Source organism: Penicillium cataractarum (assembly GCF_028827025.1).
Source record: "Penicillium cataractarum strain IBT 29864 chromosome Unknown utg000001l, whole genome shotgun sequence".
Lineage (NCBI taxonomy): Eukaryota > Fungi > Ascomycota > Eurotiomycetes > Eurotiales > Aspergillaceae > Penicillium > Penicillium cataractarum.
Genome location: NW_026622737.1, coordinates 4,627,788 through 4,646,687, shown reverse-complemented (window position 1 = coordinate 4,646,687; position 18,900 = coordinate 4,627,788). Strand labels below are relative to the sequence as shown.

At 46.9% G+C, this 18,900-nt stretch overlaps 6 protein-coding genes across 6 annotated transcripts; 2 read left to right on the top strand and 4 right to left on the bottom strand.

Annotated features, from left to right (window-relative positions):
* Positions 1-695: 695 nt before the first annotated feature.
* N7496_001623 (uncharacterized protein) lies at positions 696-3,436 on the bottom strand (the record flags this gene model as incomplete). The annotated part of the gene is made up of 4 exons (XM_056694554.1): positions 696-1,055; positions 1,120-3,159; positions 3,225-3,347; positions 3,401-3,436. The coding sequence occupies 4 exons, from the start codon at positions 3,434-3,436 to the stop codon at positions 696-698; spliced, it is 2,559 nt and encodes an 852-aa protein (XP_056561283.1).
* A 1,314-nt stretch (positions 3,437-4,750) lies between these two features.
* Positions 4,751-5,587, bottom strand: N7496_001622 (glutathione S-transferase family protein; the record flags this gene model as incomplete). The annotated part of the gene is made up of 3 exons (XM_056694553.1): positions 4,751-5,124; positions 5,187-5,392; positions 5,457-5,587. The coding sequence occupies 3 exons, from the start codon at positions 5,585-5,587 to the stop codon at positions 4,751-4,753; spliced, it is 711 nt and encodes a 236-aa protein (XP_056561282.1).
* A 2,798-nt stretch (positions 5,588-8,385) lies between these two features.
* Positions 8,386-9,399, bottom strand: N7496_001621 (FAD-dependent oxidoreductase; the record flags this gene model as incomplete). Its single annotated transcript, XM_056694552.1, has 1 exon — positions 8,386-9,399. The coding sequence occupies one exon, from the start codon at positions 9,397-9,399 to the stop codon at positions 8,386-8,388; it is 1,014 nt and encodes a 337-aa protein (XP_056561281.1).
* A 2,607-nt stretch (positions 9,400-12,006) lies between these two features.
* Positions 12,007-12,283, bottom strand: N7496_001620 (MFS transporter SP family general alpha glucoside:H+ symporter; the record flags this gene model as incomplete). Its single annotated transcript, XM_056694551.1, has 2 exons — positions 12,007-12,021; positions 12,077-12,283. The coding sequence occupies 2 exons, from the start codon at positions 12,281-12,283 to the stop codon at positions 12,007-12,009; spliced, it is 222 nt and encodes a 73-aa protein (XP_056561280.1).
* A 646-nt stretch (positions 12,284-12,929) lies between these two features.
* Positions 12,930-14,735, top strand: N7496_001619 (glycoside hydrolase family 3 protein; the record flags this gene model as incomplete). Its single annotated transcript, XM_056694550.1, has 1 exon — positions 12,930-14,735. The coding sequence occupies one exon, from the start codon at positions 12,930-12,932 to the stop codon at positions 14,733-14,735; it is 1,806 nt and encodes a 601-aa protein (XP_056561279.1).
* Positions 14,736-15,380: 645 nt separating this feature from the next.
* Positions 15,381-18,145, top strand: N7496_001618 (CocE/NonD family hydrolase; the record flags this gene model as incomplete). Its single annotated transcript, XM_056694549.1, has 6 exons — positions 15,381-15,459; positions 15,527-15,916; positions 15,976-16,100; positions 16,158-16,243; positions 16,300-16,435; positions 16,598-18,145. The coding sequence occupies 6 exons, from the start codon at positions 15,381-15,383 to the stop codon at positions 18,143-18,145; spliced, it is 2,364 nt and encodes a 787-aa protein (XP_056561278.1).
* Between the last annotated feature and the right edge of the window lie 755 nt (positions 18,146-18,900).

Sequence of the window (18,900 nt, the reverse complement as noted above, 5' to 3'; positions counted from 1 at the left end):
CTTCCTTTTTACGAGATCGGAAATCGGCGTGTCTTCTAGCCGATTTACCGTAATTTTCCATGCGACACATGGACGACGGGTGCGGTTGGCGCAGTAGCGTGAAGCAAATACGAGTCGGGATTTTCGAAATGGACCAATCAGTGAGCTCGAAGGCGTTCGATTAGCCTCAGCGCGTCAATTCTCCGGTGCAAGTGAAAAATATGGAAGCAAGTGCGAGTTGCCCTTTTCGGACACTAGTCCAGATGAGTCACATAAGCACTAGATCCAATCTAACCTATTAGCTGTGCATGGAACAATTTAGCCTTCAGCAACACCGATTCCAAGTACTATTAGGCTGCAAGCCCGCGATTTTCCCCCCTTAACCGTCTTGCTCGGCCTCTCGGAGGATTCCCGGAGATAAGAATCGGGCGAATTCCATGGAAGCGGGCGAAAAAGTCGGTCGAAGGACCCAGTTTCAGGGTCTTGTAGACCCTGACATTAGTGGTGCAAACTCCGTAAATCCCGTGAGTCGGTCAAATTATCGGACCAAGGTTGCAATACATGCTCGGGCATCCCGCTACGGTATAGTTGCTCCATTTACTCGATACAGTCCATGGCACACACCTGTCATAGTAGTCATACTTTATCATCATGAGAAGTAGAGTACCTTCGTATGTATCACCTAAAGTAGTCACATCACAGCCAAGAGACACGTATCAGATCTCACCAGGCCGATAGCTGCGCCAGGTCTTAAACCCAACCTGCTCATACCATCCATCTAATGCAACCCAATCTACAAAGACACCCTCGATACCACGCTGCTTCATATTCTCAATCGCGTGACAGATCATTGCCAATCCAATACCAGACTTGCGGTGAGATGCATCAATGCCCACGCAGCCGATTAAACCAGTCTGAGGACCGCAGATCTGGGGGAACGCCCAGACCTTGTTTAGAGCTGGAACGGGGGGCAGCATCAAGGTCCATCCGACTTGTTGGCCTTGAGAATCAAAGGCAGTCATCACACAATCGGGATAGTCTTTAGGATGAAGAGTGACGTAAGCTTCGACCCAACCCTATAATGAACATTGGCTTTGTTAGCTCGTAAATTCTTCAAAGGGTTAATACTCGTGTTCATACGGATTTATCCGAGAAGTTCCTTCTCTGCCCGACCAAGCATGCCTCATAGTCCTCCGGTCGCAAAGGTGCAAAACGGAACCCTCCTTGTTGCGCGCGCGTGATATACTTCTCTGGAGCCTGGAAATTCCGAATGTCCTGGAACAAGTCAACTGACCTCGAACCAGGCGGGCTGAGTCGGAATCCACGATGGACGAAGAACTCTTGCACCGTTTCTGGAAGCTCCCGGGGTATTCCCGGCCAGAATCGTGGGAATGAGCTACCAAGCTTCAATTGATTGATGTCAAACTGCGTTCGGAAGTACGATCGCGTTTCGGTCAGAAGCGCAGTTCCAATGCCCTGTCCCTGATACTTGGGCAACACCGCTAGTACCGCAAGGTGAACGGGCTTTGGGCCTCCGTGGGCATTAGTATAAGCAAGACAGAATCCGACTAGTTCGGATCCGATACGAGCAACAAAATGATATGCGTTTTTCCGATCAATTAAAGATCGCAAAGTATCAGTAGGCAAGATGTACGTTGGCAACGCTTCCTTCCATACAGACACGATAGAATCGATATCTTTCTCTGCATCAAACCGCGCCACATGCATATCAGATTTCTTCGGATCGGGCAGACCGACTGGCAGAGACCCCTTGGCAGTCTTTGCGCCAAAGATGATGTCAGCAGCCACAGAAAACGCCTCAACGGTTGGCTCGTACGTAGCAAGGTATGTCTGGATATCCAGCACCTGCAAGAAATCATAAGGGTTGCAGGCAGCAATGGCAACCAGCGACCGAGCGTTTTTGGGAAGCAATTTACCCAACGAATCTTGGTATGGAGATTCGCGCGCATTGACCGAAACGAAAATCACAGCATCAGCTGCCTTGACGATGTCCCATTGGTCATCACGGAGACCGGTCTCTCCGTATTTGATTTCTGTTATTGATGGATTGTGTCGTCGGAGGGCGTCCAAATAGGCTGTAGCCTCATATGAACCCTGCCGACCCATGCCCTCTCCATCGACTGCGCCACCAGCAGGGGTTTTATCTCCCGGGAAGAGGAGGACAATATTTGCAGTCTTAGAAAGAGGAATAATTGAGGCGCTGTCACGAACAAGCGTGACTGATTTTTCGTAGGCTTCTTCGCAAATTGGCGAGATCCTCGTATTCAAGATGTCAAGCTCTTGAAGACTCTGTTCACGCAATGCATCATCCCAAGTCAAGAACTTGTCCTTTACATGAGCCACGCGGCGACAGGCATCTGCCAGACGTGACGACTCGATTGCGCCAGACTGAATTGCATCACAGACTTTCGTGATGGAGCCTACTTGCACCTCGAATGTGTGACAAATCATGATGCTGTCACTGCCAGCTTGCAACGCGAGCACCGAGCCCTGCTCCGTGCCAAACGTGGCACGAATACCGTTCATCTCCAAACAGTCAGTGATAACCATACCGTCGTAGCCCATGTCATTCCGCAGGATACCCAGAGCTTTAGGCGACAACGTTGCAGGGAACTTGTCATCAATGCTAGGAAGGGAGATATGGGCAGTCATAACAGTTTCCACCTGCTCCGCCACAGCCCGGCGGAATGGAATCAGCTCGCAGCGTTCAAGTTGATCTCTCGTTTTCGGGATGACAGGCAGCCCGTAGTGCGAGTCAACAGCAGTATCACCATGCCCGGGGAAATGCTTCACACTGGGAACGATCTTCTTTTCCCGCAGTCCCCGTGCCGTAGCACTAGCAAACCGTCCGACAAATTCTGGATCATCGCCAGGGCTACGAACACCAATGACAGGGTTCAACGGCTCAGAGTTGATATCGCAGACCGGGGCATAGTTCATGTTGACTCCAAAGAAGTTCAAGATCTCACCCGTGGCTTTCCCGGCTCTGTAGGCCAATTCTGGATCATGTGCAGCACCTAGGGCCATCGGCCCTGGAATTTGGGGGGCAATTGGAGGCAAGATTCGGGTGACCAGGCCATTTTCCTGGTCTATTCCAATGAATAAAGGCTGAGCATGCCCCGCGGATCGTGCTTCATTTTGCAAAGCCAGTGTCAAGGCCTGTTGGTTGACCGGTCAGCACAAAGGTATGGAGGTATAGGAAACTGAAATTTTTGGAGCTTTACCCGTAGCTCGGAGGCAGACTGGAAATTGCGCGAAAAGAGGACGATGCCACCGACGTGATAATCGTGAATCAAGGTCTTGATCTCTGGGCTCGGCGTATGACCGTGAAAGCCGACCGCGAAGAGCTATGTTATCGTCAGCTTTATAGCCTTCTTATAAGAACACTAAGCCTCCTTACCTGGCCAACTTGTTTCTGGAGTTCTGTCGTTGTCATTGCGCTGATTGACTGACGAAAGGTTGACGGTCGGCGCGGGGAATGGCAGAGCGATAAATAGTGGCACTCCGCGTTCCTGGGGATCCACTTGGCGGATGCAACGTCTCATCGTGAGAGACGCTATAAAGCTGCTACTCTAGTGATGGTTTGTAAGATTAGATTCAGAACTAAAAGAAGTCCATGTCAAGTAAAACATTAAATAAGTTTACATTGGGGCAGACGCTTCAGCAAAAATGAGGCTAAGCTAAGCTCTTATGTACAACAAAGAGCTTTGTTCAACCACACTGTTAACCTTAAATCACGACTTACTCCGACCTATCTCTGTGTGGACGCGGCATCCTTCCAACCTTGGAAGTATATATGGAACTAGGCAAAATACGGTCAGATACTTGATCATCCTTAGATATTATCATTAGTGTAGTTTCTCGATCCTTACTCCAACTCCCAAGTACACTATTACCCTCGTCTGGAAATCTCCCCTTCACAGTCGGAATGAGCAGAACGTCGAACCCACTTTCAAACCCACGCCCCAATACCCCAGTAAGGGCCATACAGCTCCAAGATCCATTAAGCGAGGCAGAACTGAAGGAGCAAATGACATATTACCTCAGAGAGGGTCTAGTCAAGAAACTAGCACAACTCTTCCATGAGAATACCTGCCCCGGTGACTGGGACTGTGAACCCACGGCAGCATTGGGGAGAATCCTCCAGACATTCTATGAGGGGGACTGTACCGATGATCAAGAACCAATTGCATCCACAATTACCTCGATCATTCGATACCGATGGGAAATGGGGCTTCTGGCCGATCGAATCGTGAACCTGTTCGGACTACCCGTACCTGGAAATTCTGTGTATCTTGTGGGACATTGACAGTGAAATGAGATATCAGGGAGAAATATCTTCGACTGATCCTTTTACCAGTAGTTACGAATTGATTCCTCGCCAACCAGATCAGGGGCCTGAGTTCAGACGATCTTGGCTGTATTTGATAGCGTCACTCTCCGAATGGGATGAATCACAGTCGAAGAAATTGCGCATGGCCCAGCGTATTAGTGATTTTCTCCAGGTGGTCAAACGATTCAATATTCAATCTAGGGGACGAGTGCTTCCGGTGAGGCGAAATGATTGTGTCCCGAGATGAGCATCCTGTGACTTCAAGGTTTCCATTTGGCTATCTACGACAACCGACTTGGTTTGCTTTTGAAAAAACTTTACTATGAGTATAATATACGAGCTTTAGCTAGCATTCATTTTTGTATCATCAATTGACAGTCATTTGCATATCAACGCTTTGTTGTGTATAGTATCCACTTAATGCTTATCGGAGTTGTCCATGCCGTCAATTCTAGCACGGGCGCTCTTGAAGAATTCCGCACGATCCGCATCCGTGCGACCAGTGTGAGGTACATCTGCTCCCTTCTGCACCGCAGCCCTCTGCCCAATCTCATCGGCCCACTTCTTCAGAGCAGGGAATTCGGAGAGGTCAATCTCTAGGGCGCCGGGACCGCTGCGAACCCACGAGTAGTTGGCAATATCGGCAATTGTGTACTTTGAGCCAGCGAGGTATGGGCTTTCCTTCAAGCGGGAATCCAGGACCGAGTAGAGTCGCTTCGTCTCGTCGGTGTATCGCTTAATGCCGTAGTCGGAGCGGACACCAGCAAAGAGCCGGAAGTGGTTTGCTTGACCTAGAGCGAAGTTTAGCATATACCAGATGTAGAGTATCTAAAGGTAGCGTGTCATGACATACCCTGCATGGGACCCAGGCCACCCATCTGGAACATTACCCAAGAGAGCTGCTCGATGTATTCGGGGGTGCCGGGCGCATAACTAATCTTTCGCTCGGTATCGTACTTGTCGGCAAGGTACAGCATAATCGATCCGCTTTCGAAAACACGCTGCGAGCCATCTGTGAGAGCGGGGATGCGACCATTGGGGTTAATCTTCAAGAACCAGCTATTTTCGCACGGTCGTCAGCAAAAGCCGCTCCTCTCGAATTATTTATTGGTTAATTCCTTACTCTTCCTTCTGAATATTGGTGCTAATGTCGATCGGCTCAATCTTGTAGGGCAAACCAAGCTCCTCCAAGGTGATAGAGGCCTTGATGCCGTTCGGCGTGGTCCAGGAATAAAGGGTGATGTTGGACGACATGGTGGAGTAGGCAGCTCGGATAGTCGAGGATAGGCTGGAGAGTCGGGAAGCAGCTTTGAGTGAGCTGGTATTTATGGTGCGAGGGAGCATTCCCAGTGTATTTAAGAATGATAAGACTACCATAAACTCTGTCACTCAAGCTCCGAAGATAAGTACAATCCCCGCCTCTGTCAATAATTTGTCAGCTTCGAGCTAAACCCGCCCGGAGTGATGATAAATGGAACATTCGCTGCGAACTTCGTAATGATGTCATTTCAACGCCCGGATCTAACCCCGAACCCCGCGATTCCCGGCCTTAAGGTTATTAATATTCAAAGATTTGAGCTTAATTACAGGATATTCTGACCAAGCATTTCACTTTGTATTCCGGACTCCATCTGTTTGGCTTTTGGGTATATCCGGTCTGCTCCAAATTCTAGTTGCTTGTGGACTGGCGGATCATCACGGGTGGTGTCTTCAGGTTTGAAGAGTACAATGCATAGTTTAGACAGTTGGTTAGACTTAACTGGGTAATTGCTGTATGTCTATAATTCTACCTCGTGCACAGCCTTACGCGGTGCCTCAAAGCTTGACTGTTAATGGACGAGTTCTGGCCGCAGATCATCGCTGCCTGCCATATATATATATCGTGTCAGTCATGCCAACGTATACGCCTGCAGTGTATCTCGAGCCTACCAATCCTAGAATGCCACATTATGAAAACAAACAGATTATTCCTCGCCTATTTGATGGCAAATTCTGCAGGATTTGGTGGTGGTGCCCGAGTCCAGACCCAGAGTCGTCCATCATGCGATAGCCAGGAAAACTCCTCTCAAGCCATGATCGGGCTATTGTCTGAACAGCATTTTACGAATCTTTGATTTGAAAATAAAATCCTCATATGTAAGAATAATACACCATCAATTTTAGAAAAAAAGAGAATGCGCGAGAGATAAGAGACTGGGTAGGAAGTGGTAGGGTGGGTGAAAAAAAGGGAGCAAAAAGATAGCAAACCCTGGTTTCGATCCAGGTACCTTCGGGTTATGAGCCCGACGCGCTTCCTATGCGCCAGCTTGCTTGTTATTGATATTCGCAAGAAAATTATGAAATTATGAATGAAAAATTTGCAGGGCTATATGAGTCATCGAGGACCCACTCTCTTACTAGTTAGTTGACTATAGTTAACTATTCCCCCTTGCCGATTTGATCAATAGTCGCAACATGTGGAGCACGTACTTGGTTGATAGGAATGGAGGTATTGTGTGAAAAAATTGATGGCAAGATGGGAGGTGACTTCGGAAGTCTGTCTAAAGGGGTCCACCTTGTAAATTCCTTCATAATAATCTTGAACTGAACGCTAAACTAAGGAATGCAATATTTAGTCTTAGGACTACTATGGTCAGATCTAAGGCGCCTCAAATACTCAAGTTCAGCGGAGGTACTTCTAAATAATGACGGTGATTTAAGTACCACAAATGATTCAGATAGGTTTGAATTACTTCAGAATATTTCCCGAGCCATAAGTACCCTCCGTAACCCCTCAAGAATGTACCAGACCCGTTGTTCTCAGTAGTATCGTTAGTTCTGAGATCTCACGATATTCTTCCACTAGAAATCATTTCTACTGAAAGTGTAGTAACTAATAAACGAGGGGATACGCAGTGGCAGTCTGATAGAAACAGACAGGCCAACGCACGAAATAAAGAGACAATTAGAGAGGGACTCGAAGCTATGAAAAACACCGCCTATAAGGCGGCAAGAAGCCATACAAAACCTACCGAAGAGTAAGTACGCGCAACAAACAATACTGGATGGGTCAATTAGATACGAGAACGTGACCGCTAGAAGATGAAGGAAATAGACTGAGTTGATTATAATAGAAGACTCGTAAAAAGTGCACGTAAATTGTATGTAGACCGAAAAGACTGTGTCTGTGTACAATCTCCCTTCTCCTCCCATTTACATGATGCTTTTCACCATAACTCTCCAAATTAACAAATTAAACTAACCAAAAATGGCAAAAGACTTAGCAGAGAGCAGAAAGCACATCAAAGCAAAGAATAGCCAATTACGCAATCTGGCAAGGCATCAAAAATCTGTCAGGGGTTCCCCCACTATACTACTACCTTAGCGACTTAGACTCATCAGGACCTAAGGTGTTAATCTACAAACGGCACTATAGCGAAAATCATAATAGGATCTGTACTGCGCGAGGGTCCTCTACCTATACGATGTTACTTACCTAAACAATCTCGAATCTATATATAATTAATTAATAAGTTTTAATACTACTAAACTAGCCTGATTGATGGATTTATAGCCGAAATATAATATATATGAGGCTCAGAGTATGGTTGTGAGATACTCTAAGAATTCAATAGAAATTAAGCAAGTCTAACCGTAGTCAGCTCTATTCACAGTGATAAGTTGACACCGCGTAACATGGCCTCCGCACCTTGATGTCTATAGCATGAGTTTAGTAGAGGAAAAAAAAAGATAGCCAAATCATCAAATATGAGAAGAATCGGATAATATAACCAAATGGAGATAGGATCGCTAAGCGTAAGGAAGGTGGAAGAACCAATGAAGTTCGATCATATCTAACGAGAGTACTAGAAGCAAAACGGCCTAATATGGGCCCACAAGAACCGACCCTGTAAACAGCTGGCACAATCCAGGAGGGGAAGACCCGGGGGAGATTCCATAAAAACCTATGAATCGTTCTACTTGCACTAAAGAGAGTGGAAAACCGTTCATTGCGTATACAGTACCTATCTAGTGACTAAAAGTAAAAAAAATACTGGTAAGCTCCTTCAAAATCAGGCAGCGAGCCATTCTTGAACCAGCTTATCTAGGTTCGGTTTAAAAAGCCACTCCATGTTGAAGTCCTCCGTTCCAAAGACCTCGTTATTGATTCCATTTTGGGCCAACTCGGGAAAGCGACGGACATTCATCTGTTGGGCCAGAACAATCAGACGGTCAATCTGTTCCTGTCGACCACGTTGCCATTTTGCCAAAACAAAATCCAACGAGGCTCCATCGCACTGACCGCGCATCAGAGCATAGGTGTAGGCATCTTCAAAGACTTGATTGGCCCCTTGTCCCGAGGATGGGGGAATGGCATGAGCAGCATCTCCAAGAATGGAGACGCGACCTCCCTTTGACGTCCACTTGTCCATCTTCGGAACTTGATAAAAGGGCCAGATGGATACAGACTCTTGTGTAACTGCCGAGATAGCCTGACGGACAATGTCTGGGAAATATTCCACTCCCCGACGAAGGAAATCATCAGATCCTTCTTTGTCAGCCAAGAGATCCTTCCAGCCCTCCCGGTCATGTTCCTCAACTCTTCTCTGTTTGACAATGACTAATTCAGAGCCATCAGGAAAGTTCGGGGCGAGGATGTAAGCGCCATGGTTTTTGCTCATGATTGTAACAGGCAAGGCATATTTCTCGGGCAGCGTAACCCGATTCGTCGGAATTGTCGCTCCAATTGCCATGACATTCATGAACTTTGGCTCAATATCAGGGTGAGGGTAAGACCGAACACGAGAGTGAATACCGTCGGTACCAACGAGACTGGCCGCTTGGCCAACAGTGCCATATTCAAATTCCCAGGTCACCCCGGCCTCAGACTCCGATAAGATTCGTGTGAATTTCTTGCCGAAGATAATTTCGATGTTCTTCTCAACACACTTTGCAAGGAGTGCTTTAATCAGAACTTTTCTGTAGACACGAAGGCCGGGGTACCCATATTTTTCCACGCTGCCAATCTCGTACGTATCGAAAGGCTTATTATTGAAAAAGTTGATCTGATAGGCCCGCACTTCCATCTCTCAGTCACGTCCGCTCTCATTGTTTCTATATCATTGACACATAGACAATAGACCATTACTTTTATTTCATATTCGCCCTCTAAAATGCTTCAAATCGTAGAAAGAGTGCTTGAATCTTTCATCCTGGTCTCAATCTGCATCCTATCGCTCATTGAAACGGCAAGAAGACGGTGCCTCTATAATTGTATATCTCTTTCAAGGTAACTCAATCACATATGCTGTGCAGGCTAGTTGACATCAAAGCGAGTAAACCGTAGAATTCGCAATTGTTGGGCGAATTCTGAGGCTAACTCAACTATTGTTTGAATTGACTCGTGCCACCTGTGGACACACTAGTCGGCAAATCTTTTGCTCCCGATCAGATATCGCGTTATGTGTACCTATCTCTAGATCTAACGTAATATAATGGACTATAGTGGACCCACCATTTGAGGCTACTATTAGAGGGAACCCGCCAGAGCTGCGGCCCGATACAAGAGAATAGGGGCAGCAAGTTGAACTACATATTCAAGGATATCTCTTTGACTACCTCGACACGAGTCTGTATGACTTCAATGTGTATCAAAACCTTGATTGAAAATATGCCACTTCTATCTGCCGTTGCTTCTTGTATTTCGAAGATCCTGCCTTTCTAAATTCTAGGACAAGGGAAATATTGCGTAAGTCCATGAAATTCAATGACTGTAGATAGGAGGTGAAGGGTTCGTTCAACCATGTAGTGTGGGTCCGATAATGATCCGATTTTGTCAAACAGGATAGTGAACATACAGAATCACTTCCCAAAGCCCTAGTAGGGAATATGGGGATTCATTCCGAACCTCGGAGGGGCATTGGAAGACAGATATTATTGCAAGACAATCACACACGCTCCACGTGCTCTGCTAACTCATAATCTGGTTTTTTCATGCCAGCAGCGATCTCCAATGAAAAACGGGCAGTGTCCGTTGTCGCAAAATCCCGGGCCTTGATGTTATTTTCAAAAAGAAGGTCAATCTGGGCAAAGGTCCTTCCAGAAGTTTCTGAATTTGTGTTAAACGGTTGTCTGAGTTAAGAAGTAGGCTTTTCGTACCTGGGAGACGAATGAAGGTCCAAATAAACAAAACCGCACACATTCCGGCCCAGAAGAATCCGCACTTGGCACCCCAGCTCCATGAGGCACTGCTGATCATACGAGGTACTAAGATATTGGTGACGATAAAGCCCTTGATGGGATCAGAAAGTGACTTAGGTTTTTGAGTTGCATATTCGGAAGGAGTCTTACCATGTTGTAAATGTTGCGAGCAATCGCTAAAGACTTGATTTTCAAGCGTGTTGAAGGAATTTCTGAGACAATTGCAAAGCATACGGGACCAATAGTGAGGTCGTATACTAGAGCTAGCACGAGCAAAAGACATCCAATAGCCCAGCTGATGTTTGTTGTTTGTTGGCAAGCACCAAGTACACCGATAATAAGCAAAACGGCGCACATCCCAGTTAATCCTGAGAGATATAGAGTACGTCGCCCGAAATGATCAAGTAGGTACCAAGATGCTGTTTAATGAAAATATAATTAATCTCAACCCACCCTCACGAAGGCTCCAAGTAGATGTGGAAGGGGATAGAAGGAATAATCTTATTCAACATACCCACTGTACCGATCCAGCCCAAGCCAGAAATACCCAGAGTAAAGGAGAAGCTATTTGACTCGCTGATGCCTGCGCGCTCCAAGAATACCACTGAGTATGAAACCAAGCCGAACCCGCAAAATGTCTGGGCGAGCCATGCAACCGACACGATTTCCGTTCGGCGAAGATTTGTTCCTTTGAAGCAGTCAAAGTAGCTTGTTCCTGTGCTAAGCGACAATTCTTGATCATTTGTAGCCTGGATCATTGAGATTTCATAATCGATGTCAATTGGAACTCCACAGGTTGAAGAAGTAAGCCTCCGCAGAGATTTCTTCGCGTCCTCTATTCTCCCACGACGCACCAACCACCAGGGTGAGTCGGGTGCGAGAAGAGTGAAAAGAATAACAGGCAGCGGCCAGACCCACTGTATAGCTAGAGGCAGGCGGTAGGACCATTGGTCCATTCGCGAAGAAAAGGCTTTCACCACTCCGGACCCGACCAATTGACCAGTGACAAAACAGAGGTTGATGAAAGTGGTCATATACCCCCTTAGTCGAACAGGAATAACCTCCGCAATATACGTAAGTGGTAGGATCTGGAATACACCCCTATTTGATTTTCTTAGTGCAAGGAAGGAAAAAGTAAGCTTGAAGTTGAAGTGGATACTGACCAAGGGATTCCAATCAGAACAGCACCGGCTTGGATAGTGATAATATTTTGTGCAAAGAACGTGAGAAAAATAAAACCACACATTAAGAGCGAGGAGCCAATGAGTGTTAGTTTGTAACCAATTTGATCGGCAACCAAGCTGTTCAGATAAAGACCAATGATGCACCCAGCCTGACAAAGATTTTAGTCTCAAATCCACAAGCAGCTGACAGGATGAGAATGGCAGCCGTGACATGAAAAGACAGTATATGTTGGTGAAATAATACGTACCAGCCCTCCACAGTTGATTGCTGACTGCCAGGCTGCTGACAGAACTGCATGACCAGACAAATCAACTGCTCCATACCTGCAGGGGACATTTAATACTGTTCAAGCAATACGGAATGGAAAAGCTGACTTACCTCTCGATAAAAGGGGGTGAGCCCGAAGAAGCTTCCCAGAAGGACGACATCGTACCCCTCCATAATGGTCGACAAAGATATCGCCAAGGACCAGAGTATAGCTTTCTTGTACAACTTGACGACGTCTCTAAGTGGGAGGTTTTGGGAGTCATGAGCATCACGCGTCGACTCGGATGGGCTCCCACCCATGGCTTGAGCTTTGGACATTCTGAAACAAGAAAGGAAATCCTATCTCCCCGTACTACTGATCGGAGAATTGAACAGGCCTCCAAGAGGAATATATACCCCCGGGAGCTTGAGTCGAAAGTCAAATTGTTGACACTGTATGCCGAGGGTGTTTCTGGACATGTAATTCTGAAAGGGTAAGTGAACGAACTCAATTGGACGCCATTTGAGAGGTTGCTATCTAAGTTGCCTCTTTTCTCTCTGCCTGGAGAACAGTTATTTCTCTCCACACCCCATATGGCCCAACCTGGGGCAAAGTCGGATGTTGCGGGGGCCTATCGGATTGAAGCGACCGACTACATCCGTAGGGCGCGGGGACCCAAACCGCAACTGCTCCTTTGGGCGCTCAAAACTGCTGAGCGTGGTGTTTTCAAATGCCGCATTTGTCGCTTAATTTAGCCCCGAAAATTCGAGCGGACCACCCGGAAGTTGCGGTGCCCCTCACCACGTTCTTGAAGGGCGGCGAAATTGGCTTTCACTCGGATATAATAATTGGCACAATACCGTTTCAGGACGATGTTTAGCCTTTCTAGCACGCTAGACGCATCCCCAATCACTTTTGCTGAGTTACATTGAGCGATATCAACTTTTGATTTCCCTCATTGTTTCAAGTGCCTGACAATTGAGAATGGCTTCCTATGCGGCTGAGCAGGCAAAGCCTCTTTACCGTGATAGCTCAAGATCAACCGACGAAAGGGTTTCAGACCTGTTGGGTCGCATGACTCTCGCCGAAAAAGCCGGACAGCTTTTTCATACGATGCTCCTTCCAGGACCGGAAGGATCGCTTGCGCCAGCAGAGCTGAACTTTGGCATTGAAGATACGAAGTCGCTTCTTTCCGAAAAATATCTAAGCCATTTCAATCTTCTTGGGGCAATTCAAGATCCATCAATGATTGCCAAATGGCAGAACACCCTCCAGGAGTATGTTCTGACTCATACTCGCCTGGGAATACCTGTTACTATTTCCTCTGATCCTCGAAACCATTTCAACGAAAACGTGGGGACCGCGTTCTCTGCTGGCTCCCTGAGTTTATGGCCCGAAACACTGGGCTTTGCAGCTTTACGCGATACCAAGTTGGTCGAGCGATTTGCCGATATCGCGAGGCAGGAGTATATCGCAATGGGCTTGCGGGTTTCCCTTCACCCCCAAGTCGACCTAGCAACAGAATATCGGTGGGCCAGAATCAGTGCCACGTTTGGTGAAGACGCAGATTTATCAGGGGAACTAGTCCAGGCTTATATTCGTGGCTTCCAGGGGGGCAAGGATCTATCTTCCACCAGCGTGTCAACAATGACCAAGCATTTCCCTGGAGGTGGCCCACAGTTGAATGGAGAAGATCCTCATTTTACTTATGGTCGCGAGCAAGTGTATCCTGGAAACAACATCGAGTATCACCTGAAGCCCTTCGAAAAAGCTATTAGTGCTGGTACCCGCCATATTATGCCATACTACGGCATGCCAGTAGGCACTGAATGGGAGGAAGTTGGGTTTGCATTCAACAAAGCGGTGATAACAGGCATTCTCCGCAACAGGATGAAGTTTCAGGGTATCATCTGTACCGACTGGGGCCTTCTGACGGATACTGTCATTCTAGGCCAGGCAATGCCAGCACGCGCTTGGGGATGCGAGAGCCTTTCGGAATTGGAACGAGCCAAGAAAATCCTCGATGCCGGATGTGATCAATTGGGAGGCGAAGCACGAACAGATCTGATTATACGACTAGTCAAGGGTGGCCTTATTCCTGAGTCGCGGATTGATCAGTCCGTATCGCGCATATTGCGAGAGAAATTCGACCTCGGGCTTTTTGAAAACCCATTTGTTAATGCGGAGGCCGCACAAATGATCGTTGGACAGCCTGCATGGAAAGAAGAGGGCAAGGCAGCTCAAAGAAACGCATTGACTCTCCTGAAAAACCAGAATAGTGTTCTTCCACTTCGAAAGGAACACTACCTGGGTAAGAAGGTCTATGTTGAAGGCGTCAGTCAGTCCTCTGCCGCATCAAGAGGATTTGAACTCAGCTCCTTGGATGAGGCTGACATTGCTATCTTACGCCTGAAATGCCCATTTGAGCCTCGCCAGGGCGGCTTCGAATCTCATTTCCGTGCTGGCTCTTTGGAATTCTCCTCCGATGAAAAGATTCGCCAAGCTAAGATATTCTCCAAGGTCCCTATCAGCATAGTGGATGTGTATCTTGATCGTCCTGCTGTCATTCCGGAAATTGTGAGCCAGGCTAACGCACTGACAGTAAGCTATGGTAGCAGTGAGGATGCATTCTTGGACGTTATCCTGGGATTTAATGGGGCCAAGCCACAGGGCAGGCTTCCTTTTGACCTACCCAGCAGCATGGAAGCCGTAGAGAAGAGCAAGGAAGATTTACCCTACGACACAGAACTTCCCATCTTCAAGTTTGGTTATGGGCTAGAATATCTCTGAGGCATAGTCCTACCACGTGAGCCTTTTGTCCATATTATCTTATAGCTTGAGGTACTTTCTTTTGTCAATAGATTGAGAATTGTACTCCAAAGTGAAGACTATTAAAAAGTGGAAAAAGGGAGCAGCCTTAGAACCAACTAATCAACCAACGTATCAATTGCTTAAGTTAATTGAACAAACGTTCTATTTTGCTCCCTGGATCTTTTTGTCTTGTATGTTGTGCCCCTCTGATTGGTCACACCTGACTTCCACCGTTGTTGTCGTCTACAAGGGTTCGGCTGGCCTCTTGGCATCCCCCGCGGGTTACGGGCATAACATGATACCACATTAATACAATGCAATTAACCATTGCACAATTGACATTCATATCCATGGAAAGATGAACTTTTTATATCCGGATATCCGATATACCAAGAAGTTCAAGCGCAAGAAATCCCCACTCAAGCGGGGTAGAACAGGGAGGTAGAGTTGGAGGAGGGGAGCCGACGGGGCCGACGGGGGCCGACGATGGAGAAATGATTGACTACTAGTAGATCAGACAGACTTAGAGGCGCCAAACTATGTTATAAGATCGTTTCGCTAGATTGGGCTTGGATACATTGCTTTTTCCAAAATACAGGCATTCTTTCAATTAGACTCACAAAAATGAGTTCACAATCTCCGTTTGTTCAGCAGACACTGCAGGAGCTAGAGAAAGCGAAAAAGTTGGGCAGTTTCATCAAGGGTGCGCCGGCATATTCCTACTCATATGACTTGACCGAATCTTCTTGACTTACCCTCCCATCGAACAGCCAATGATCCTGAAATTCAGGGCCTGCTCGAGCCATGTGAAAGCACTAGCTGCCATGATGGCATGATCATTCATACCGATGTTATTATCCCCACTCGTGACGGCGTCAAGTTGTGTGGTAATATCTTCCGCCCAGAGAATCAGAGCGACAGAAAACTTCCAGTTCTCCTGAACTATTCTGTCTATGGTAAAGATGGAGCTCTCGAGGCTTGCATGTTCCCGAAAGGCAGCAGATTGGATCCTAGTCATCACACTCCTTACTATAGCTTTGAAGCGTGCGATGCACCGTGGTGGACTCAAAGAGGGTATGTGGTTGCCTTCGTGGATGTTCGCGGCTCCTTCAAGTCAGAAGGTGACAAGAGCTACTACTCTCGAGATGTGGGTCTTGATGGTAAGAGCATGTGCCCATTCCAGAATATGTTCCTATACTGAAACATTTTGCTTGTTTAGGATACGATATAGTTGAATGGCTTGCAGTCCAGGACTGGTCAAGCGGCAAAGTTGGAATGTATGGTGCCAGTGCATTTGCTATGGTTCAATGGCTGGTTGCAGCTGAACAGCCTCCATCCCTCACGGTAGGTTCCTCGCCAACAACATGTCAAAACTGAACGAGAAGAAGTTGACCAGATTAGGCGATCCTTCCATTCGATGGTATGACAGATCTATATCGAGAGATGGCTCGAAAGGGCGGTATTCCTGAGACGCAGTTTATGGCCGTGTATGTCCATCTACCACGATCACAGGTCAGGAGCCATCTTGCTAACGATTGCTTAGGTACCCTCATCTATACAACTGGGGGACAAGCTTGGTTGAAGATAGTGGTAATGCTCATTTTGAGCATCCATTCTTTGACGATTACTGGCGCAGTAAAATTCCCCGGTTGGAAAAGATTAAATGTCCAACTTATATAGTCTGTGGTTGGGGTGATCATGGGATCCACACGCGCGGAACCTTGAATGCCTACCGTCAGATCAATTCTCCAAATAAATATTTGGAAATTCACAGTCATCAAAAGTATTGTCCGATTGGCCTAAGCGAGATTTCCAGCTCTATACTAACCAATATTTCCTAGGTGGGAATCCTGACTGAAGAATCTCTTAGCAGACAGAAGGCATTCTACGATACGTACCTGCACGGAAAAGAGACTGAGCTTAAGTTCTGGCCACCTGTTCGATATGCCATGCGTGAAAGCTTTTATGTTTCTGAGTGGCGTTTTGCTCCCTCCTTCCCCTTTCCGGGAACCGACTATAGCAAGCACTATCCGACCCCGTCTTGCAGTCTGTCAAAGGTAGCTCAGCCTACAGAGTTCGAAGTCACATATGATGCTCTAGAAGGTGAACTCACATGGGAAATCCCTTTCATGGAGTCGTACGAGCTTGCCGGATACGCTAAACTTCGTCTCTGGGTTGAAGCCCGTGGCGCTGATAACATGGATCTCTTCGTAGTTCTGAAGAAAGTGGACGCAGAGGGCAGGACAGTTCACTTCCCTTGGCTTACAGTCATCGAAAATGGTCCAGTTGCATTCGGCTATCTACGTGCCTCCAGGCGAGAGCTGGATGAGACCAAAACAACGGATTTCCAGCCTTATCACAGCCACCAGAGGGACCGTCTGCTTGAACCAGGCGACGTAGTTCCGGTGGATATTGAGATCCTGCCTACAGCTTGTCGATTCCGCGCAGGCGACCGTCTCCAAATTAGTATTTCAGGACATGACTACGAGAAATACCCTCCGATGATCCCGGTCGCCCGGCATGGCCAAACAATCAACCAGGGAACACATGTCATTCACTTCGGTGGGAAATACGACAGCTTCCTTCAGCTTCCTACCTTGCCTCCTGTTTCAGGATCCAGTTTAAACCATGGAAAAACAGTCAAAATGTCTATGGTTGCCAACCGTGTCAAAGGCTGGTCTGATGAAAAGTTTGTCGCGGAGTATACCGGTATCCATGCCAATATGACGAAACAACTATCTCAATTTGTTCCATTCCTGCGAAGCTACACGCAGGTAGTTGGTGTTCCTAAGCCGTCCGTGAATACTTTTTGCATTAACCAGTCCAGATTTGAGGTTGCAACCGTTCTTGGATGGTCCAGTCTCACGAAATTAGAAGGCTCGTTCCATCATCCGAGCTACAAGGCCAGTGCTGGAAAGCATGTTTTCACGGAGTCGGCGTTCATTGGATCGCTCAGTCAAGCCTTTGAAGATATAGTCTTTGATCCAATCATGTTTGAAAATCGTCAGAACGCCTTTGAGGTCGTCGCTTTCTTACCCAGGTCTTCCACGGGACAGATCATCACTGATAGTGACCTTAAGTCTAGGGCACAGGTGGTCAGGGAGATCGGGCAAGGAGTAGGACTTCTTCGCTACGTCTTGAATCGTGACATAACTCCTGCAAACCCCTCAGTGTTCTTCAAAGATACATTGTTCGAGAATGCAGATTGGAGTAGTATCGGGGCCATGGAGCAGTACTGGTTTGGAAGTGAGGCTGCTGCAATGGAATTTTTCGGAGATGCCTCTAGAGTCCAAGTGCTCCAGAATCTACCTCCCTCTTTTGATCCGAAGAGAACCATCAGTGTCGCAGGAAAGGAGGGCGTTGTATTTTCAAAGGACCTGAACTTCTAGTCAATCCTCTCAACTGGAGTTCTAGAATGATCCATTCATCTCGATTGCTCATCAACCATTGAAATTTGTGACGTTGTCCTGTAGGTTTATCGGAGAATATGATAGCCTTTACTCCATATTATCTACTTTACTCAAATTAGCTGAAAACTGAATGATTGATGTAAGGTGAAAGGGGAGCCATTTTGGGAATTCCGCTGCTCTTCCAAGTCGTGTCTTTGATGTCTACAATGGGCTTACTGAGCTATAACATGAATAGGAGAACAACTTCCCCCATTTTTTATATTTGACACTGTCCCTTCGGTTTTCATTCACAGGTCCTAGCTAAAAGAAGAATTCTAAAGGTAATGTAATAGCTCTGGCATTTAGTCTTGCTAGAAGACTTCGGTGGGCTACTGTTGTTAATCATAGTGTAATCCATTCGCTATTAGGCGGTTCCCGGAGCTTTAATAATTCTGTTCTGGGTTTCTTTTCCTTTTCGGATAGAGCCGAAAAAACTTCCGGAAATGAGACCGTAAACTAATTTTAGCCATGTCCATATCCCGCAATATTTTGAGAGCTGCGCTTCAAAAGGACATCATAACTGTAACAGCAATCATTCTATACGGCAGGCCTTGGCTGGATTCCAAATCGTCAAATGCGCTACCGTGGCCACGCAACACATATAATGCGATCAGCGAGAGTAGTCTGACGATTGTCAGGGCAGCCTGCCAGATAGCTAGCTGCATTGAGGTTTTTATAAGGCCAACTCTTAGATG